This window comes from Rhamphochromis longiceps, linkage group LG7 (genome assembly GCF_057381845.1).
Source record: "Rhamphochromis longiceps isolate RC_006_pf linkage group LG7, R_longiceps_female_GT1.1, whole genome shotgun sequence".
In the NCBI taxonomy this organism is placed as follows: Eukaryota; Metazoa; Chordata; class Actinopteri; order Cichliformes; family Cichlidae; genus Rhamphochromis; species Rhamphochromis longiceps.
Genome location: NC_140563.1, coordinates 57281522 through 57301514, shown reverse-complemented (window position 1 = coordinate 57301514; position 19993 = coordinate 57281522). Strand labels below are relative to the sequence as shown.

The window sequence follows — 19993 nt, the reverse complement described above, 5'->3', positions numbered from 1 at the left end:
AATGAACAGTTTTCCATTCACAATTTTTACTTCTACTTAATGTAATCATTAAGTTACCTGAATAATTAAAAAAAAATAGTGGAGGCTTAGATGCCACTTTGACAAATGCTTTAGTCCATTCAGTTCTTACAGAACAGTGCTCAACTCTTACAGTACAGCTAATTAATTTTATTAAGTTGACTGCTAATGAAGACTGAGTCATATCTATAATCAAGAAAGCAAAACTGGGTTATCAAACAAGAAAGAGAAAAACCAAACTTCAGCCGTTAGCAAAACATTTATGCAACCACAATTACCACCATCTGGTGGTCTTCAGATAGAATGTAGGTTTAATGCACGTACACACTGCCTGAATTTCTTTTAGCCAAAAGTTACATGCACGTTTTAGAGTGGTTTTAGCGGTTTTACTTTACATGATTGCCACGTCTTTTTCATGTGTGAATTACACTGCCAAGTTCCAAATTTCTCCTTTTTTCATGCACTCCCACAATATCTGAGGTACTGAAGCCCTGGTTGATTTATATTTCTATTAATGTAACCAAAACAACAGGAAAATAAGTATATCAATTTCACAATGGAGATGTTTTTATGTATATACTTTCCTTATTTTTCTTGTCAGACAACTATTGAAATGTGAAAAAAGTGCATCTGGGACGAGCAGTGGCTGACCGGTAAAGAGGAAAGAAAGGACGAGAGCAGCTTTTCTTTTCTTAGCATTTGTATTGTTCTGTTCAGGAGTATACAGCACATAGAAAACAGTGACATTTTCCACCACATTAACATCTGTAAAATGGTTTGAAACCATTTATAGATGGTGCCTGAAATTGTTACATATAAAACATTACACCAATAATTAGACGCATCACTTATAACAATGTTTTAAAGTCTATACAAATAATTTTCCCCTTGAGTGAAAACCTCCTTATAGAATGTCAGCCTTGTCAACAGGGCAAAAAAAATAAGATGTACACATAAAAGCTATCTTTTTGTTCCATGGCACTTTGTACACATTTAGCAGAAGGAAACTTCTGATTAGTATTTACAAAAACTAGGGTCAGTGGTTAGTCATGTATTATACACTGTTACACTGGAAGATTCAATATGATCCAAAATTGTGCTTTAGTATAAGATATATCAAATAAAAACTGCTATACAGGGTTAATTTAAAGAAATAGTTTGGCAATTAAGGTAATTCACTTAGTCGCTTTCTGACAGCTAATATTCTTGTAGTAGCACCTCTAAAGCTCACAAACAGTTATATGATCATGTTGCTTTAAATAGTACAAAAATGTAAAAAAAAAAAAAAAAAGAAAAAGAAAAAAAAAGGCAATTTGTTTTATTTTCAACACATTATTTATAATGCTTCCCAATATTTCTTCAATATGTGCTAAGCTAACCTGGTGTAGCTTTAAGCTGACTGCACTTTAGAAATCCATTGAAATCCATTCAGTACCATATCACTGCTGTTTCTTTGTTTATTGTGCTTATAATTACAAAATCCACCAGATGTTAGGATTACCTTTAATTTCTATATATGTGCTAACGTGTGCTTTAATGATGTATTTTGAGGTTATCATTATTTTGTAAGAAACCAGGTTATACAGGAGTTACACATGCTGTGTGGTAACTATGTTCACAGTAAATGTTTTTAGTGTATAATAAGGTGGCTTTCATAAGGTAACTTTAAATAATGATGTATGTTCATTTGACAAAGTAAAGTCCAGTTGTATTGTGACTTTTAACAGTCACAATACAACTGGAATAGACTTTAGTAGTCAGTGTCATTAAACTCTCAAAGCGAAAAAGCAGAATTACTAAAATGTCAAACTTTTGCTTTAAAGGTACTTGTTGCAAATTCCTTTTTTGAAATCATTCTTCACGAAATAGAGAAAAAGAGAGAACTAAAGTTTAAGCAGGGCTGGACTACACTATGTGTAATACCAATTTCCACAACAAGGTGGTGTAGCAAGTCAGTGTAACGTACAACTCTATTTTGGGCATTTTCAGCCTATTAGTACAGTATAGAGAATAGACAGGAAAGCAGACTCAAATCCCTGGTCCCCTGCTTAAAAATGCTATTTGTAGGGGTACCCAGTGTAACCTACATTTAACCAAGCAAATAACTACGAGCACATTCTTATTTTCAACACACCTGCTGATCAAACCCTGCACACCTTGGCGCTGCAAGTTTTCCTTAAATGCCGGAGAGGAAGATTGCAAAAAGTACCTTTAAAGAGGTCGGCATGAAAGTTAGTGCTCAATGATCGGCACCGTCCTCCTTGAAAAAATAGCTTTTAAATACTTTGAGAAGAAAACGTACATTTATTGAATCTTTAAAGTGGATAGTGCAAAGCTATCAAAGTTAGTAGAGGCTTCTGGAGTTTCATTTGGGCAGTTTCCTGTAACATTAGGCAGATGCATTTCAAAAGCCCACCTATACTACAGTAGTCCTAGCACTGACTATACACCTTCAATCAGTGCTAGCTTATTTTCCCTTAAGGGTGTCACTGGCTAATAAAAGATCATACAATAAATAACAAAATGCAACTTCATTATTAACCTTCAGTAACTTTCTACTGCATCGTTTGAAACATATCAACCTGTGGGAGACTAAACAGGAAAATGTGTTTATTCCTGATGTTGAAAAAGCTGTTGAAACCCAACCATGAGATCTGTTTAGTAGCTTTTGATTAAGTTCCCCATTCGTCACAATATTGCAGGCAACTTTTAAATTGTAAACTTTTAGGCATCTCAGGAAATGGTCCTTAAAAATCTCTTAGAAATAAGAACAATGTGAGATTATAATGAAAAGCTCAGCAGTTACTAAACAGACAGAATTGTGTTATTTAGTTAAGCAATGAAACTTTATACTGAAAAAAGTACGTGTGAAGGTAAACCCATGCTTTGAAAAAAGGGCCTGAAATTATTATTTTTTGGAAAGTACCATTTCCAAGGTCAAGATTGAACTATATCCATATCAGAAAATATTTACATTGTCAGCATTTAGGTTACTACTAGAACTTAGGTTGCTAAATCTGTTTAAACAAATTAAGTCAAAATTATTTTAAATATTAAACTGAACTATTTTAATTGGAAATCTGTGACAAATTTAAGAAAAAATATGAAATATTACAAGAAATAATATTATTTTATGATCACTTTTATCATAATATTTTATGATAAAGTGATCATGTTTTGAGAATAAGGGGTCGTGTGAGAATATGAGAATAAAGTTAAGAAAAAATATCTTACTATTATAATATAATATTAATTTGCTAAAGTAAACACAACGTGCCGTAACATTTTGAAAATACACGCAATATTATGAAAATAAATTATTTAAGAAAAAAGAAATCCCCTCATTAAAAATGTCTGTATAACATTTTAAATAATAAAGCCAAATGATTTATTGAAAAAGTTGTAATATTCTGAGAACAAAATTTTTTTTACAGTGATGCAGTATTTTTAGAATACTAACTATGATAATTACCATTATAAGAATTTAGTAATAATATTCCAAATGTCTATTTTAATATATGCACTTGAAACAAAGTGTTGAGGAAAATTTGTCTGCTTTTCCTTGTCAAAGTAGGAATGATATGCAACTTAACGGCAAAGATTTAATATTGAAAAAAAGAAAAAAAATGAATCCAGCTCATACACACTTCAGAAATGGACATTCTTACTTTTTCACAATTCCTTGCATTACCATGTTAGATCATTTTGAAATCTCTGTGTATTCTTCAAGGATTCATGTGTTGTTGTGCTTTGAGCTTTGGGCCATTTAATATTAATCATATTTATTGGATCTAATTATGAAGAGAGCCCCGTTAAAAGTTTGCTTATACTTGCTGATGGCAAAGTAACCTGATGGCAGTATAATCACAGGTGATTTAAGATGGCACTGAACTGTTTCACTGTGTGATGAAGAGCATGTATGCTACACACTATTAATATGCAATAAATAAATAAAGCTGGCGTTCTGCAGTACGCCAGCTGTTAATTCGTTTTTTGTATTTATGCATTTCTTCAGCACCTGCCCCATATAGTGGTGAGGATGTGCATGGATTTTTTTTTTTCTTGTTTCACCTATATGTCCACCAAAACATTACAACTTTTTCAGTTTTATTATTATAATTACTTTTTCCCAAAAATATTTTTCCCTTTTTTATTAAAAGGGCTTTACAAAATATTGCATTAAAACATAAAAAAAAGTTATGGCAGCATCAGTGTGATTGGTTTCTAGCATCACACTGAGCTATGTGAAACAGAGTGGAGAGGTGCTTCATCTTCCCTTCATTCAACTGTGCTTCCCTTTGCTGACCATCAACAAATTCAGCCGAAGTTATTTTAGAGAAACTGAAATGCAAAACAAACATTAAAAATGACAAGTGCAGAGGACGGATTCCTTTTGTTATTAACATCAATATTGCACCAAAGCAGCATACAGTATTTGGACGAGCATTCTTCATGACACAGAATGGAGCTGCAGAGTAAAGGATTCAGACCAGGACAGTGGCTACTTCTGATATGCATAAATACGGTATAAAAATACATTATGGAAAAATTTGCAGCGGCTATATTCAGACATGTTGGGTTGGACTGTGGGGAAAAAAGAACAGGAGAGGAAACGGTGGTAACTGAACTTTTTAAGGCGAGGAAGCAAAAGGAAGGGGAAGGAGAATAAAACACCTGGAGCCTCTAGAAGGTCTGATCATCATTGCAGGACTCTGTGGCATGTCCGAAGGCCTCGCAGATATCACAGTAGGGCCTTTCAACGGCAGGGTTGCCATGGTAGGTGGTGTGAGGTACAGAGTCGGGGCTCTGAGCCTGAGTGGGGCAGTCCTCTGTGTCGTGGAGGTCAAAGCAGTCACAGATGTCACAGAAGAGACGCGGGGTTGCCTTCTTCTCTCTCTTAGATATGCCTTCATCAAACCTACGTTATAGAGAAAAGCGAAAACACACAAGCTGTGGCCATGGGTTTTTATCTGAATATGTTGTATGTAAATCATTGTATACTACACTAGTGTTTTCCTAGTCTTTTTCCTTGAAAGTGTTAGACAACAATGTGATGAGTCAAGTGCGCTGGTGGTCCAGGAGCGGTTTTAATTGTTATGACCAGGGGTCCGCAGGTGCACATTCGCTGTCAAAATAAAAGACGCGCACCAGATAAGAAGTTGCAACACGCGTTTGCGTACATAAGATTTTCTGGAGGAGGACAGGCATTTGTTTAGAACTCTTAAAGATGTCAAAGAAGCAAGCTCCTTTAAGCAATTACTCTGGTGTTCCTCCACCTCCAAAGAAATGTCACTCTAGCGGACAAAAACAGTGCCTTTTATATGTGCGCAAACGCGCGTTGCAACTTCTGTCAATTGTCTGTCTGAACTAAAAGCTTTGCTCAATTATAATAAGCGAGAACAGCAGAAAACTGCCTACACAAGCAAGAGAGATTGATTGGCACTTTTGATTGAAAAACTAGTTAATTAGTCTAGCTGATCAATTCTAGATGATTTGTTTGTGCTCATTAGTTACATTTTTTTAACAGTATATTTCTTACCCATCAGTCCCGTCGTTACCATTGAACTCAGACAAAGCAAGCTTCTTCAATTTGATCTTCAGCTCCTCGTTCTTCCGCTGCAGGTCCACAATCACACTATTCAGGAAGTTGATCTGATGGAGAAAATCACACATATCTCCTCTTAAAGGACGCTGGGGTCATGTGTGCAAACGTGTGCAAACATTAACTGGAAACCGAGAATGAGATCAGTTCTGTTAGCAGCAAGTCTTACCTGTCCCTCTGCAAACTCCTTCTCTTCCCTCAGCTGCTCCAGAGCTGCATCACCTGCAAAAGTATGTCAAAGTCAAGAAAAAGAGTACACAAACTATTTTTTTGTATCTCTTGTCAGGTATTTTCTGAGGTATTTTCTCACCAGAGGGTGGGAGTTCCTTGTCTCCTTCCTCCGAGGCTTGTGCTCCCATAAGCCTTTGCTCTAGACTATGAACGCGGCTCTGCAGCTGAGCTTTGTCTCTCTCTAGCGTTTCCACGGCCGACTGCAGGGTCTTGGCCACGGCATTTTCTCCTCGCAGCACCGTGATCTGCCGATAGAGACAGACAAATACCTTACATATTTGGCATTACACAGGACAAATGTAGCGTGTCCAAGATACTATAAGTTGAGCGTGAGTACCTCATTCCTCAGAGTTTCTAATTCCTGGTCTTTGTCTGAGATTAAGGCTCCAGTGGATTTCTGGAAGTTTGTGTCCCCCTCTGATTCCACATTTGAGACAATTTCTCTGCAGAAAAATGTGTACAAGGAGTAAACAGTGAAAGGACTTTTTATTTCCAGTTTCTTGCTATTCTTTATTTGCATGCATTGTTTTCTATCTTATAGATAAGACTGTATCCATTTAACGGTGTGATTACTAATGTTAAATGTTGACAGCCTAGACAAGAGCTTAAGATGATTCACAGTGTCAAATGCACACTTGAAATCAAGAAAAACAGCTGTAACATAACTGCTCTTGTCTAAGTAAGATTTCACTCTCTCAACAAAAACAGACGTTTCAGTTGAATGAAGAGTGCGAAATCCAAATTGCATAGGGTGTAAACCCGGATTGGAGTTAGTGGTGCAACGGATCACGGTTGATCCATAATCCGAACCCATCCCACTCCACGGTTTGGAACGCACGTGATCCGAAGATTCGAAAAAGAAGAAAAGAAAATATGTGTATGGTGGTCAGTCTGTCAAGCGATATTTATGGCCACCGCTAGCGGTCCAAGTGGAGGAGCAGAGGAGTTTGCGGCATTTAAGCAGGCCTTTGCTGCCCAATCCGACTGGGCTACAGCTATTACAAAAACTATTGGGGTGTTTAGCTGCAGACGGGAGGCCGTATTCCGTTGTGCAAAACAAGGGGTTTTGCACAAGGGGTTCTGCAGCTGGTTCAAAATGCGGCTGCACGACTCCTAACAGGAACTCGAAAAAGAGCATATAACCCCCGTGCTAGCCTCTCTGCACTGGCTGCCTGTGTCTTTTAGAGTTAATTTTAAAATTCTTATGTTTGTTTTTAAATGCCTTCACAGTCTTGCCCCGCCTTACCTCTCTGAGCTTCTTCATCCCCACATACCCTGTCGGTCTCTCAGGTCAGCTGACCAGCTGCTCCTGGAGGTACCGAGATCCAGGAGGAAGCTCAGAGGGGACAGGGCCTTCTCTATTGTGGCTCCAAAATTATGGAATAATTTGCCCATGCACGTTAGAGAGGCCCCTTCACTGTCCACTTTTAAATCACGTCTTAAAACCCACTTTTATTCCTTGGCTTTTAACCTCAGTGAGACTTAGTTTCTCTTTTAATTGAAGTAGTTATTTAATTAATGATTTCACTCTTCTTTTATTTGTTTTTATTTATATCTCATGTAATTTTATTTTACAGTTCCAATGTACAGCACTTTGTGTCAGCTGTGGTTGTTTTAAAGTGCTTTATAAATAAAGTTGATGATGATGGTAAACTATGATGAACATGCTTGAGCCACGCTATGATATCTCGTTGCGCGTCCACTTCAGTGACAAGATCGTTCCAAGCACGTATGAGCAGGAAAAGTTACAGCTGAACTATCCCAGGCATCTTCTGTTGCCCTAACTACAAATGGGTGGAACTCCAGGGCAACGGAAAGCCACGTGGCGGTGACCGCTCATTATATCACAGCGGAGTGGTAGATACAAAGCCCTGTACTGCCCAATAGATTAGATTAGATTAGATGAAACTTTATTAATCCCATGGGTTCCTCTGGGAAATTCAGTTTCCAGTAGCACAGTGAGCAGAAATATACCACATATACACATATATAAATATAGAGAATACAAAAGGGATAAATAGAATAAATAGGAATAAGAATACAAGGGAACGGCACATTTCAAGTTTTGTGAGTCTATTACACCATTGGATATTAACAAAAATTATTGCACAGGGAAAAGGCACTACAGCTTACTTGTTCCCCCCTCCTTTGTCCCCGTTCCCCCTCCCTCTCCCCTCCAGCGAGGAGTTAAACAGTTTGATGGCGTGTGGGACAAAGGACTTTTTAAGTATGCTCGTCCTTGACTTTGGGAGAAGCAACCTCTCACTGAACAGACTCCTCTGGCTGTTTATGGCCGTGTGCAGAGGATGCCCAGCACTGTCCATAATGTCCATATTGCACCCTAATTTATTTTTATATAAGTGCGTGGAATGAAATTTTTGTCTTTTTTTTCCTATTTTCGCTGATCCGAAAATTTATCCGATCCGTGACTTAAAACCGTAATCCGATCCGAACCATGAGATATTTGATCCGTTGCACAACTAATTGGAGTCATTAACATGTTCCATGATAGAATTAGCAACCCACTTTTCTGCAATCTTTGAAAAGATAGGGAGTATGCTAATAGGTTGATAATTAGCAGGGTCTGATTTATCACCCGATTTCTAAATTGGTGTAACTTTTGCCACCTTCTAACTCAGAGGAACAACTGCCTGCGTGATTGATAAATTAATAAGATTGGTCACAGGCACCAAAAGATAAGATTTATAATGCTTCAAGAAATTGGTATCAAATCCAAACTCATCCCTTGCTTTAGAACTTCTTAATTTAGAGATTATATTTTCTACTTCATTTTCTGAATATTGAACTTTGAATCTTGAGAAGAAACATCCTCTTTGGTGTCGGTATTCCCAATATTTTGTTGAAGGTCACAAGAATTAGAAAACAATTGTGCAATTTCATTAATGGTACTTGGAAATGGAAAGGAAAAAAATCATTTAATTTAGTAGCGAGGCTGAGAGGCTCGGATACCAGTTCACTGGCAAATTTAAGTTCAAGGTCTTTATCAGCATTATGCTTACTGTTTGTTAATATTTTCCCAAATTAGCTTACAATTTCCTTTGGCACTATTAATTAGTCATGAAAAAATTTGCTTTTGCAATTCTCAAAGTTTGTGTGACTTTAATCCTTGCAGATGCTGTTGCATGCTGGGGGAGCAGGCTGAGGGTCGCAGATGCCAACAGACTTAATAAACTGATCCGTAAGGCCAGCAATGTTGTGGGGATGGAGCTGGACTCCCTCAAGGTGGTGTCGGAGAGGCGGATGCTGTCCAAGATAAAGACAATGTTGGATAACACCTCCCACCCACTCCATGACATGTTGGTCAGTCACAGGAGCTCGTTCAGTGAGAGACTGAGATTACCGAAAAGCACCACTGAACGACACAGGAAATCATTCCTGCCTGTGGCCATCTCCCTGTACAACGCATCCACTTAACACACTGTTTGCTGCTACAACTACACATGTTTCTTTTCCAAATATTTATTTATAAGTGACTTATGTATGTATGTATGTATATATATGTATATATTGTACTATTCTTAGTTAGCGTATTGTCTGTCTTGTCTTAATGTTGGTTTAAAATGGAGCACTGTAACAAAAAATAATTTCCCCCAGGGATCAATAAAGTATTCTGATTCTGATTCTGATATAAAACTTAATCGATCGGTATTTAATCCAGATTGTAACAATTTTTTAAGTAACTGGTCTCTGAGTCTCATAAGCTGTTTACACTCAGTATTAATCCAAGGCAAGGAATAAACTCATTTCTTTAAATGGCTCTCTTTCTGAAATTGTGACAAGACCCCTTTTATAGCAGAATATTTATTAGTGTCATCACATGATAGTATGCTAGTCCAAAATTATTTAGAGCTACCATTAAATTTTGTTCTTGACTATTTGGAATAAATGTTTTTTTTTTTTTTATATTCATGCTTTTACTGACACATCTCAGTCGCTTGACGGAGGCGGTCGCACTTTCTCCTTCTCCCTTATCTTTCCTGCTTGGCTTCTCATGTCTTTCGTATAGTCTTGCTTATTCTCTAACCCTAAGAGAGTCTCCCAGACTTGTTCTCTAAAAACATAAAGAAGAATTATGGATTTGATCAACTGGTCCCTTAACGGAATTGACACCCTCCTGGGCTTGGGAGAGCCCGATTGTCCTGCAGAGACGTTTGCTGCCGGATACTCGATGGTCAGTTGCGTCGTGTGTCTGGCGACACTCTCGATGGAGGACTTTGAATGACATCTACCAATTTGGAACTACGGTAACAGAGTTCTAGCTGATTGGAGCTGGCTTGGACCTGGCTTATCGAAGAATAAGAAGCAACTACAGCTGTTCAAAATACCACAAGGGTTGCCGACATGATAGACGATGGGCAGGGCTGTGAGTACTCAGACTGTGTTTTTTTTTTTTTTTTTTTTTTAAACGTAATATGGATAACATCTTGAAGAAGAACAACGGGAATTGAGAGACCTGGTGGCCAGTGACGGACATTAGACCAACTGTAAAATTGGAAGCAGTTTGTTCGCACTAACCAAAACAACTACCATCTTCATCTCATGTGGCCCCCCTGGCGCCAGCTGGATGCTCATAACAATTCTCCCTAGATAATAAGACTGTTTGTTATGACTCTCTCCCTCCTCACCCGCATCGACCGAAGATTGTTGACTTTTGCTTAACCAGGTGAAGGGACACTTTCTCTCGGTTGAACACGGAACACAAACACACCGACGCACATATACACATGTACACTGACACAGACCTACATTCACCCCCCACCCCCTCCATACGCCTTCAAAGCTTATGTCTTCCATGTTGTGAGATGTGATGATTCATGTGCTGAGGTGTTTTTTCTGTTCTCAAACTGATCTCCCTGTTGGAGCTCAGTCTGGGGGGAGTTCTTTTTTTCTCCTCGTCTTTCCTCATGTTGTGCATTTTCCATTGTTGTCCGGTTCCGGGTTGCTGCTCGTGCAGCTGACCGGCCAGCTACCTAGCCTGACCTGTCTCCCCAATGTGATGTTTGTGTATTGTATGTACGGTCGGCAAGGTCAGTCTCTTAATTGCCCCTTGGGGATAAATAAAGTCTTCTGAATCCTGAATCATTGTTTTACCATTGTTGGAAATGAGTTATCATCCTTGTCATGTTGCCCTGTGAGGTCTGTGTTTTGTAATTGTTTTTACCAGTTTTAGAACTTAGTACTTGGAGCCCTGGCAAATAAGTCTATCAGTAAAGCACTGGTTCAACTTCTGTTGTTTGAAAAATGTGACATATAGATAAAAATGACTTGACTTGGCTTGACTATGCTCACATTTGTCCAAAGGACATTGTTCCAGAAGTTTTGCAGTTTGTTCATATGCAACTTTGCAAAGCTCTCTTTATAGAGAGAAGCTTTCTTCTGGCAACCCCTCCGAACAAGTGTAGTAATCGTGCTGTCATGAACTTTAATATTTCCCATATAAACTGGGGCTTTCAGAGTCTGAAAGCTGTAGCACCTGAATAATCATCTTAGCTGTATTTTAGCAGATTTTATCACCGATTGCCAAAAAACACTTACAACAGAATAGTAGCAACCAGCTGACACTCCGGCAACATATCCGTTCCAGCAGTCTTGACAAACCAAAGAGAAGGAGAGCAGTTTGTTTCACTGAATCATCTCTCATGTCTCTTAATGTTTACTTTAAAACACTCTCTCCCGCCACATCTATTATTTCTGCTCTAATTGTATGCAACCTTGCCATTCCCCTCGAGCCAAAACTGCAGAGCTGCCAGTTCATCTTACATCTTTTTGACTTCACTTCACTCTGCTCCTCACTCTGATCTTACACCACATATTTGTCTTTGATGTTAGACTGTGCCTTTCACTCGGAACTTAAGTCACTGGTCTCCATAAGTGGTGGGATGTTTTAATATCCTGATCACTAAAAACACAGTGTTTCTGTTTATGACTGGCACAGGGCCACAGAAGTGATATTCACAGCTTCTTTTGTTTCAAGACTTAGACAAGGCTTAAAATAAGACCAAACAGCGTCACAGTAAATAGATGAAGGAACTAAAATTACATTTAAAAAAAATCAAATGTTATCCAACTAAGAGCAAATCTGGGAATACTAAAAGAAAAAAACACAGTACTAATGCAACGTGGCCTGGAACTAAATCCCAAAGTGACATATTTATATTGCTTGGTTTACCTGACTATAAGTCTAATATCCAAAGATATTCAGTTGAGTTTCTTTTTTTATTTAAACAAAGAGTGCCCTTATGTCTTATGATTTGAAAGATTCAGAGGTTGCTCTTCTGCTTTTGTAATAGTCATATCTTTGTCCATTTATTTATTTTTTATACTCTATGCTGTACAATCCTTCCATTTTCTTAACGGTTTATCCACTTCAGGGTTGGTTGGAGCCTATCCTAGTTTTCATGGGACCAAAGGGATGTTACACCCTGGACAGATCACCAGGTTCCTCACTGGACTAATGCAGATACATAGACAACCTTTCACACCTAGGGCCGTTTACGACGAGTTCATGTGCATGTTTTTGTACTGAGCACCTGGAGAGAACCCATGCAGTCACATGTAGATCGTCCATACGCCACTTGACAGCCAAACTGGGTGGTTATTTCAAACCCAGGGCATTTTTGCTGTGAGGCACAGTGCCAAGGATCCCAGCATTATGCTGCCCCTGGTCGTTTGACCAGAACATTAATATGAAAGATAATGACTGGAAGAGGACTTTGTTCATAGTGAGTCTCTCAAATAGATAGCAATCAAGTCTTTCTAGATGCAAGTCTGTCTCCTCAGGAGTAATCTTAAAACCTCTCCTCTCAGTTATGTGGGGAGTTATTTGAAGCACTTTTTAAAACTAATCTCTAATAATCTCAATTTTAAGTGGTGAACAGGACATAAAAACTGCAAGTATAAAATTACCAGTTGACTCTGATAAAAACTTCTTAAAGCTAGTTGTTTTCTGAAGAAAACATCCAGATGTGCAAAAATGACATTGGTCACACAGCCTCTTATATCCTGATGATCAGAGATCAATCCTGCACTCATAGCTGTTGACCGAGTAGGAAGCTGGAGCCAACAATCAGTTAGTCAGCAAGTTACTTGGTTACAATCTCTTATTATACTTCTTTTTTCCCAGTCTTTAATTAAACCTTCAGCAACAAACCAGCAAATTACCACCAGAGAGATTTTGATTTTTATCTACAGACTTTCACACCAAGTTTCACACTTTAGCTCTTCATCAGCTCTGTTACCAGGACTACAATACAGATGTAACGCTGGCTCATCTCTGATAAGAAAAAACAGTCCAGCAGTCAACAGAGGGATGTGTGTAAGTACAGAAGGGAGTCCCATTAGAGGAACCACGTCACATTAAAGCTACCCTCCAAATCTCCAAAGGAATCAATCTCCTAATGTCAATATTTGAATAATCAACCAGCACTTAAGGAACGAAAACATTATAATACTGTGGTTTTATTTCTGGTCATTCCTGATAATGACTTCAGAAGCTGTTTAGTGTTGTTTTGATGGCTTTGTGTGTATCTTTGTTTAGCTGCTTTGTTGTTATAGCTACTGTGTTGTGCTAGTTTATAGTTGAAGAGTTAAAGGGGACCAAGTGTGTTCATTTTCACATTGAGTTCATTGTATTCTTGAACTCTACTAAAGTAGGGTTGCATGAGTCATACTTTCATACATATTCATATCAATTAATGATTATTTATGTTATAGAGGAATTTGGTGCTGCCCCTCATCTTTGGGAAACAACTAATTTTTCACTTTTTAAAAATGAGTTAAATGGTTATTTGCTAAAAAATGAAAGATATGACATCATTATTGATGTTGGCTGTAGTCTTTTATAGGTTGTTACATTAGTTTTAGATGCATCAGCAGAGGAATTACTGAGAGATACAGTGACGAACACTATAACATTCTATGTTCAATGTTTAAAAACTAAACAGGAAAATATATTAAAAAGTCAGAAAATCAACATTCAAAATTTGAAGAACATATTTCATAGTATCTAACCTGGTCTTCATGTCTGGCTGCTGACAGCTGTGATCCTCGTTGTGCTGAGGCGTAAACACACACACAGACAAAATATAGAAGTATTTAAATAGAATCTAAACCCGTCTTAGCTTCAACAATTTAGTCACAGCAGGAGATAAAACCTCATTAGGCCAAAACCCTGATCTCTAACAGGATAAAGGAAAAGCATTTACATAATAAGAAAGTTAAAAAGGTCAATACCTCATCAGGATGCTGAGACTTGTGGGATGCCAGCTTCAGCTCCTCACTAGGGAAAGAAAAGACAATTCACACATTTGAGGGCTGCACTAAAGGCAGTGTAGTCGGGTCCCAGTGATGTCTGTGTCACCAACACTGCTATATGCTTAAATCTGGTGATTCCCAGATATTCGCATCTGTTAACATCTCACCTATACAAACCCAAGTAAGCATATCCAATACACATCTGGCTAAATATTCTAATGCTTAATGACTTTGTACTGCTACAAGAATCATTACTGATATACACAACAAATATATTAGAGGCTATTTTTGTAAATGATGAATACATTTCAATTAGGGTTGCAACGATACTCGTATCGATATTGAACCGTTCGATACAGTGCTTTCGGTTCGGTACGCATATGTATCGAACAATACAAAATTTTTAATTTATTTTATCAACTTTCCTTCTGACGATGCTGTCTGTGTTGAGAGCTCAGTGGATCTGCGTTTGACTACTCCGCCTAGGCTGCACTGTCGAGTGCAGATCCACTAAGCGCAGCGCAAGCTAGCAAGACAGAAGCTAACATGGCAAATTGAACCTCCCCCACCCTCATTCAGATCTGGCCTTTGGAACTAGTTTGGTCTTCATGTGAAGTATGACCCTGAAGGTAAGCGCGTCATGGACAAAAGTAAAACAGTATGTCGGATGTGCCACGCAATGCTCAATTACATGGGTGGGAACTACTGCGTTAGCACAGTCAGCTCGTTAATGTGTTGACGCCGTCCAGCCCCACGCACGGGGCGATTCACGGTAGCTCGTTAACGGAGATTTGCCGTGTTGTGGCGTTAACGTCATTTCAGATTAACGCTGACAGCACTAGTGGGAACACAATGAATATGACTGCACATTTACACCGACATCATCCTAGTGCAAAGACAAGTGGGAGTAGACAAAAACAACAAGCACGCATGCTACAAACTTTACCCGAGTCATTTAGACAGCCGTTAGCACATGATTCTCCTTATGGGGACCTGATATGTTTAATATGCTGCTGAGAATATAGCCCAGAAGAAGCTTATAGTATAGCTTTTATTTTGGAAAGAGCCATTTCTCTGTAATAAACTCTCTTTTCCAAAGATGAGTGATTTCTCGATCAGAGAGATTTATTTTTTTTATTACTTTGTTGTTTCAGCAACATTAAATATAAAAACTGTACTTTTGAGTTAAAATATATATTTATAATTTTAATAAATGACAAATTAAAAAAGCATGAACATTTTTTGTATCGAAATATCGAACCGTGACACCAAAGTATCGAACCGAACCGTGAATTTTGTGTATCGTTGCACCCCTAATTTCAATGATGAAATGTTCATGTTGAGCACCCATTAGTTCCCTTCAACTCTCAAAGATGTCCTTGCCAGCTGATACTCCCTAATCTAAAGACTATAATATGATCACACAACATATGAAGTAAATAAAAGCACACAGGGGTTATTAGGAGACATTCATATTGCTGTTTGTTTTATAAGCTGTACATGTTCTCCCATTAAATCGCATCTCTCTACAGGAGATGCACTGACCAAGCAGCCAACCCAAATGGTGATTGAGAGCTACATATGGCATCAACCAGAGGCAACAGGCTTGATTCTGAGGCTAATGTGAAAGTACACTAAAGTGCAAAGCCACTGATGGATCTTGACCTGAAAATAATAAAGCCAATGTGAAATTGCTAAAAGCTGATTATATGCTAGAAGTCAAATTCAACACCTTCCATCATAACAACTGTATGACTCACCAGTTTGGATTGTTAACAATTAACAACACAGACAGTTGTAGCTGATTACTATTTGAAATTTCCAGATACTGAGTGAGCCAAAATTTTGAGAAGATAACCCATTGTAAACCATAGAAAAGTTCAGGGCTGGAGTTAATGTGTAGAAACAGCTACAAAGAGCTTAAGTATTACATCATATTCAGGCCATCTTCTTTTCTACAAACTTCAGTGCAGTCTTTCATTGGTCGTGCTGAGAAACCAAAAAAGTATGTCCCTAAGAACACACTGGCCTCCACTACAGGAACTGTGGTTATGTGCAGTTTGTGTAAACACCTCACTAACTTATTTCTTCTATTCTTTACTGATTACAAAAATCTCTACAGCAGTGTCCAACTGTTATTCAGACATGTCTGAGCTAACTATGAAAACTCAACTTGCTCATGGACTCAGCTTTTCTACCCAGCTGTGATATTTGAACAATTGTTATTTTCCTATTTCTGAATTAGAATTCTGAACTTTCAGTTCATGTCTATAACTGTCACTAAATAAGAGATATCTGTAAAAATGCTCAGTGGATCTTAAAAAAAAAAGTTAACCATTACTTCAAATGGATTGTTTCAAAACACGATGGATTTATATTTGGAAACCATTCTCAGACTTTAGAAAAGCTATTTCTATGTCTGTGATGTCTGAGCAGGGACGATCAGAGAGTGCTGTTTGCCCCTCCCACAAAAGCAGCACAGAAAATTTTCAGAAGCTCTTTCACGAACCTAGCTCTCTGGGCCTGGGTGAGGCTTTAACATATTAATGGTCATGAAGTTAGCAGTACAAATATAGGGAGGTAGAGGGCCACCACAGTTTAAGATGTTTTGATGTATGCTCAATTATCCAGGTAAGTAAATCCCAAAAGGTTGATTCTGTTCATCTAGATGTACGATTTTCAGTGAGAGAAACGTTTCGTCGCTCATCCAAGTGACTTCTTCGGTCTCCGAAATCTCTTATGGGAGGCACAGTTCAAGATATTGACAGTATAAAGGATGAACCACCACCGTGACGTCATTTTCTAAAATGTACATAATCTATGTTAAGATATTCTCTGATATAAAGAGATCAGGCTACAACTAAAATGAACAACCCTCTGTGCCAAGAGCAATGGCCACTGACCACTGACCTGACTTCAGTGTAAACTGAATGTGAGATTGTCAGTGTACATTATATGCTGTATATACAGACAATTTTCATACAGCCATGATTGTGATGAAACTGATCTCTGACATTTATTAGTTTAGTAGTTTCTGAAAATATAACCAAAAAAGTCAAACATTTTGCACAACAATCCTAAATCTTAAAGTAGTGAAACGTGATGAGCTAATCTACATATTAGCTCTCATCACTAAGAAAGACACGTGTTGTTCTGTGTCTGCTGCCTACATTCACTCATGACACAGTCCTATTTTAAAAGGAGTAGTTTATATACTGTAGTGCTTTACAACTAACCTACCTACACTACACTATTTGACTACAGTGGGGCAAAAAAGTATTTAGTCAGCCACCGATTGTGCAAGTTCCCCCACTTAAAATGATGACAGAGGTCAGTAATTTGCACCAGAGGTACACTTCAACTGTGAGAGACAGAATGTGAAAAAAAAAATCCATGAATTCACATGGTAGGATTTGTAAAGAATTTATTCGTAAATTAGGGTGGAAAATAAGTATTTGGTCACCTCAAACAAGGAAAATCTCTGGCTCTCACAGACCTGTAACGTCTTCTGTAAGAAGCTTTTCTGTCCCCCACTCGTTACCTGTATGAATGGCACCTGTTTGAACTCATCATCTGTATAAAAGACACCTGTCCACAGCCTCAAACAGTCAGACTCCAAACTCCGCCATGGCCAAGACCAAAGAGCTTTCGAAGGACACCAGGAAAAGTATTGTAGACCTGCACCAGACTGGGAAGAGTGAATCTACAATAGGCAAGCAGCTTGGTGTGAAAAAAATCAACTGTGGGAGCAATCATCAGAAAATGGAAGACATACAAGACCACTGATAATCTCCCTCGATCTGGGGCTCCACGCAAGATCTCATCCCGTGGGGTCAAAATGATCATGGGAACGGTGAGCAAAGATCCCAGAACCACACAGGGGGACCTGGTGAATGACCTGCAGAGAGCTGGGACCAAAGTAACAAAGGTCACCATCAGTAACACACTACAACGGCAGGGAATCAAATCCCGCAGTGCCAGACGTGTTCCGCTGCTGAAGCCAGTGCATGTCCAGGCCCGTCTGAAGTTTGCCAGAGAGCACATGGATGATACAGCAGAGGATTGGGAGAATGTCATGTGGTCAGATGAAACCAAAGTAGAACTTTTTGGTATAAACTCAACTCGTCGTGTTTGGAGGACGAAGAATACTGAGTTGCATCCCAAGAACACCATACCTACTGTGAAGCATGGGGGTGGAAACATCATGCTATGGGGCTGTTTTTCTGCCAAGGGGACAGGATGACTGATCCGTGTTAAGGACAGAATGAATGGGGCCATGTATCGTGAGATTTTGAGCCAAAACCTCCTTCCATCAGTGAGAACTTTGAAGATGAAACGAGGCTGGGTCTTCCAACATGACAATGATCCAAAACACACCGCCCGGGCAACAAAGGAGTGGCTCCGTAAGAAGCATTTGAAAGTCCTGGAGTGGCCTAGCCAGTCTCCAGACCTCAACCCCATAGAAAATCTGTGGCGGGAGTTGAAAGTCCGTGTTGCTCTGCGACAGCCCCAAAACATCACTGCTCTCCAGAAGATCTGCATGGAGGAATGGGCCAAAATACCAGCTACTGTGTGTGCAAACCTGGTAAAGACCTATAGTAAACGTTTGACCTCTGTTATTGCCAACAAAGGTTATGTTACACAGTATTGAGTTGTATTTTTGTTATTGACCAAAAACTTATTTTCCACCCTGATTTACGAATAAATTCTTTACAAATCCTACCATGTGGATTCATGGATTTTTTTTTCACATTCTGTCTCTCACAGTTGAAGTGTACCTCTGGTGCAAATTACTGACCTCTGTCATCATTTTAGGTGGGGGAACTTGCACAATCGGTGGCTGACTAAATACTTTTTTGCCCCACTGTATATAAAAAAGACAGCAGCATAGACAGTGTTGTCAGGGAATTTATGAATCTGGATATTTTTGGATGCCGGAACTAAATGATTTGTTCAGGAAAATGAGTTTAGCCCCATGTAGGTCATTCTTAGGATTTGTGTCAAAGTTAAAACTCTGAAGCTATGTGTGACTAATAGCCCAATCACAGCACCATCTGGGTGAAATATTTAGCTGTCTGCAGTATAATTACATTCCCCATGCCTCTATAGCATCCTGCACTCTAACACAACAGTGCGCTCCACTGTGCAGTTCTTTTTGCATATTCTGTGTTCAGAGGACATCACAAACCTCTCGTCTCAGTTCCAGTTGTGCTTTGTGTTAGGTACTAATTATTCATTTTAACATGCTAAAATAATTAAATGAGATGAGGAAAATGTCAACATTTCACCTGCTAAATATCAGCAGGTTAGCAGTTGAATAACAGCAAACTGTTTTTTTTGTCATTGTTAACAATAGAATATCTATTCTAAATTATATTTCTAAATTCTAATTCTACAATACATTTTTTTTAGATAGTAAAAAATAGGGCATGATGTAAAATGAGTTTACCACTCCTGCTTTAGATAAAAGACGGACAGACCCTGCTTACAGATCTAAATATCTTTTGCTGCCTTCACACTGCAGGAAATCGATGATTATTTAAATGCATGATCACTTTAATTCATATTCCACATAAAGCACAATTTGATCTCAACTGGACTGGATCATTAAAACGGCTGCATACTTGCCTAAAACCTGAAAAAAATGCCCCCATAAGTGTATTCTTTCTCTTAGTGTAAAGACATACAGAAGTACACTCTGAAGACATACATATTCTCACATAATGAGCCATCTAATTACAAGAAAGAACAGCCTGAAAAATAAGTGACATGTCTCATGTAGTGTGTCTGCTTGCTGTCAAGAGTGTTATTTCAAACAAGACTATGACTGAATACTTTCTTCGCAAAGCTAATTTTGATGCTGATTTC

At 38.5% G+C, this 19993-nt stretch overlaps 1 protein-coding gene across 2 annotated transcripts in view; it reads right to left on the bottom strand.

The window, feature by feature from the left end:
- Positions 1-715: 715 nt before the first annotated feature.
- The window catches only part of clip1b (CAP-GLY domain containing linker protein 1b), a 48950-nt gene continuing 29672 nt past the window's right edge, over positions 716-19993 (bottom strand). For both annotated transcript variants that reach the window (XM_085414523.1, XM_085414524.1), the window contains 7 exons: positions 14105-14150; positions 13883-13926; positions 6189-6294; positions 5931-6096; positions 5790-5842; positions 5558-5670; positions 716-4936 (listed from right to left, as the gene is read on the bottom strand). In XM_085414523.1, the coding sequence (XP_085270649.1) occupies positions 4702-4936; positions 5558-5670; positions 5790-5842; positions 5931-6096; positions 6189-6294; positions 13883-13926; positions 14105-14150 (763 nt within the window). In that variant the 3' untranslated portion in view covers positions 716-4701. The remainder of the gene's footprint in view (positions 4937-5557; positions 5671-5789; positions 5843-5930; positions 6097-6188; positions 6295-13882; positions 13927-14104; positions 14151-19993) is intronic.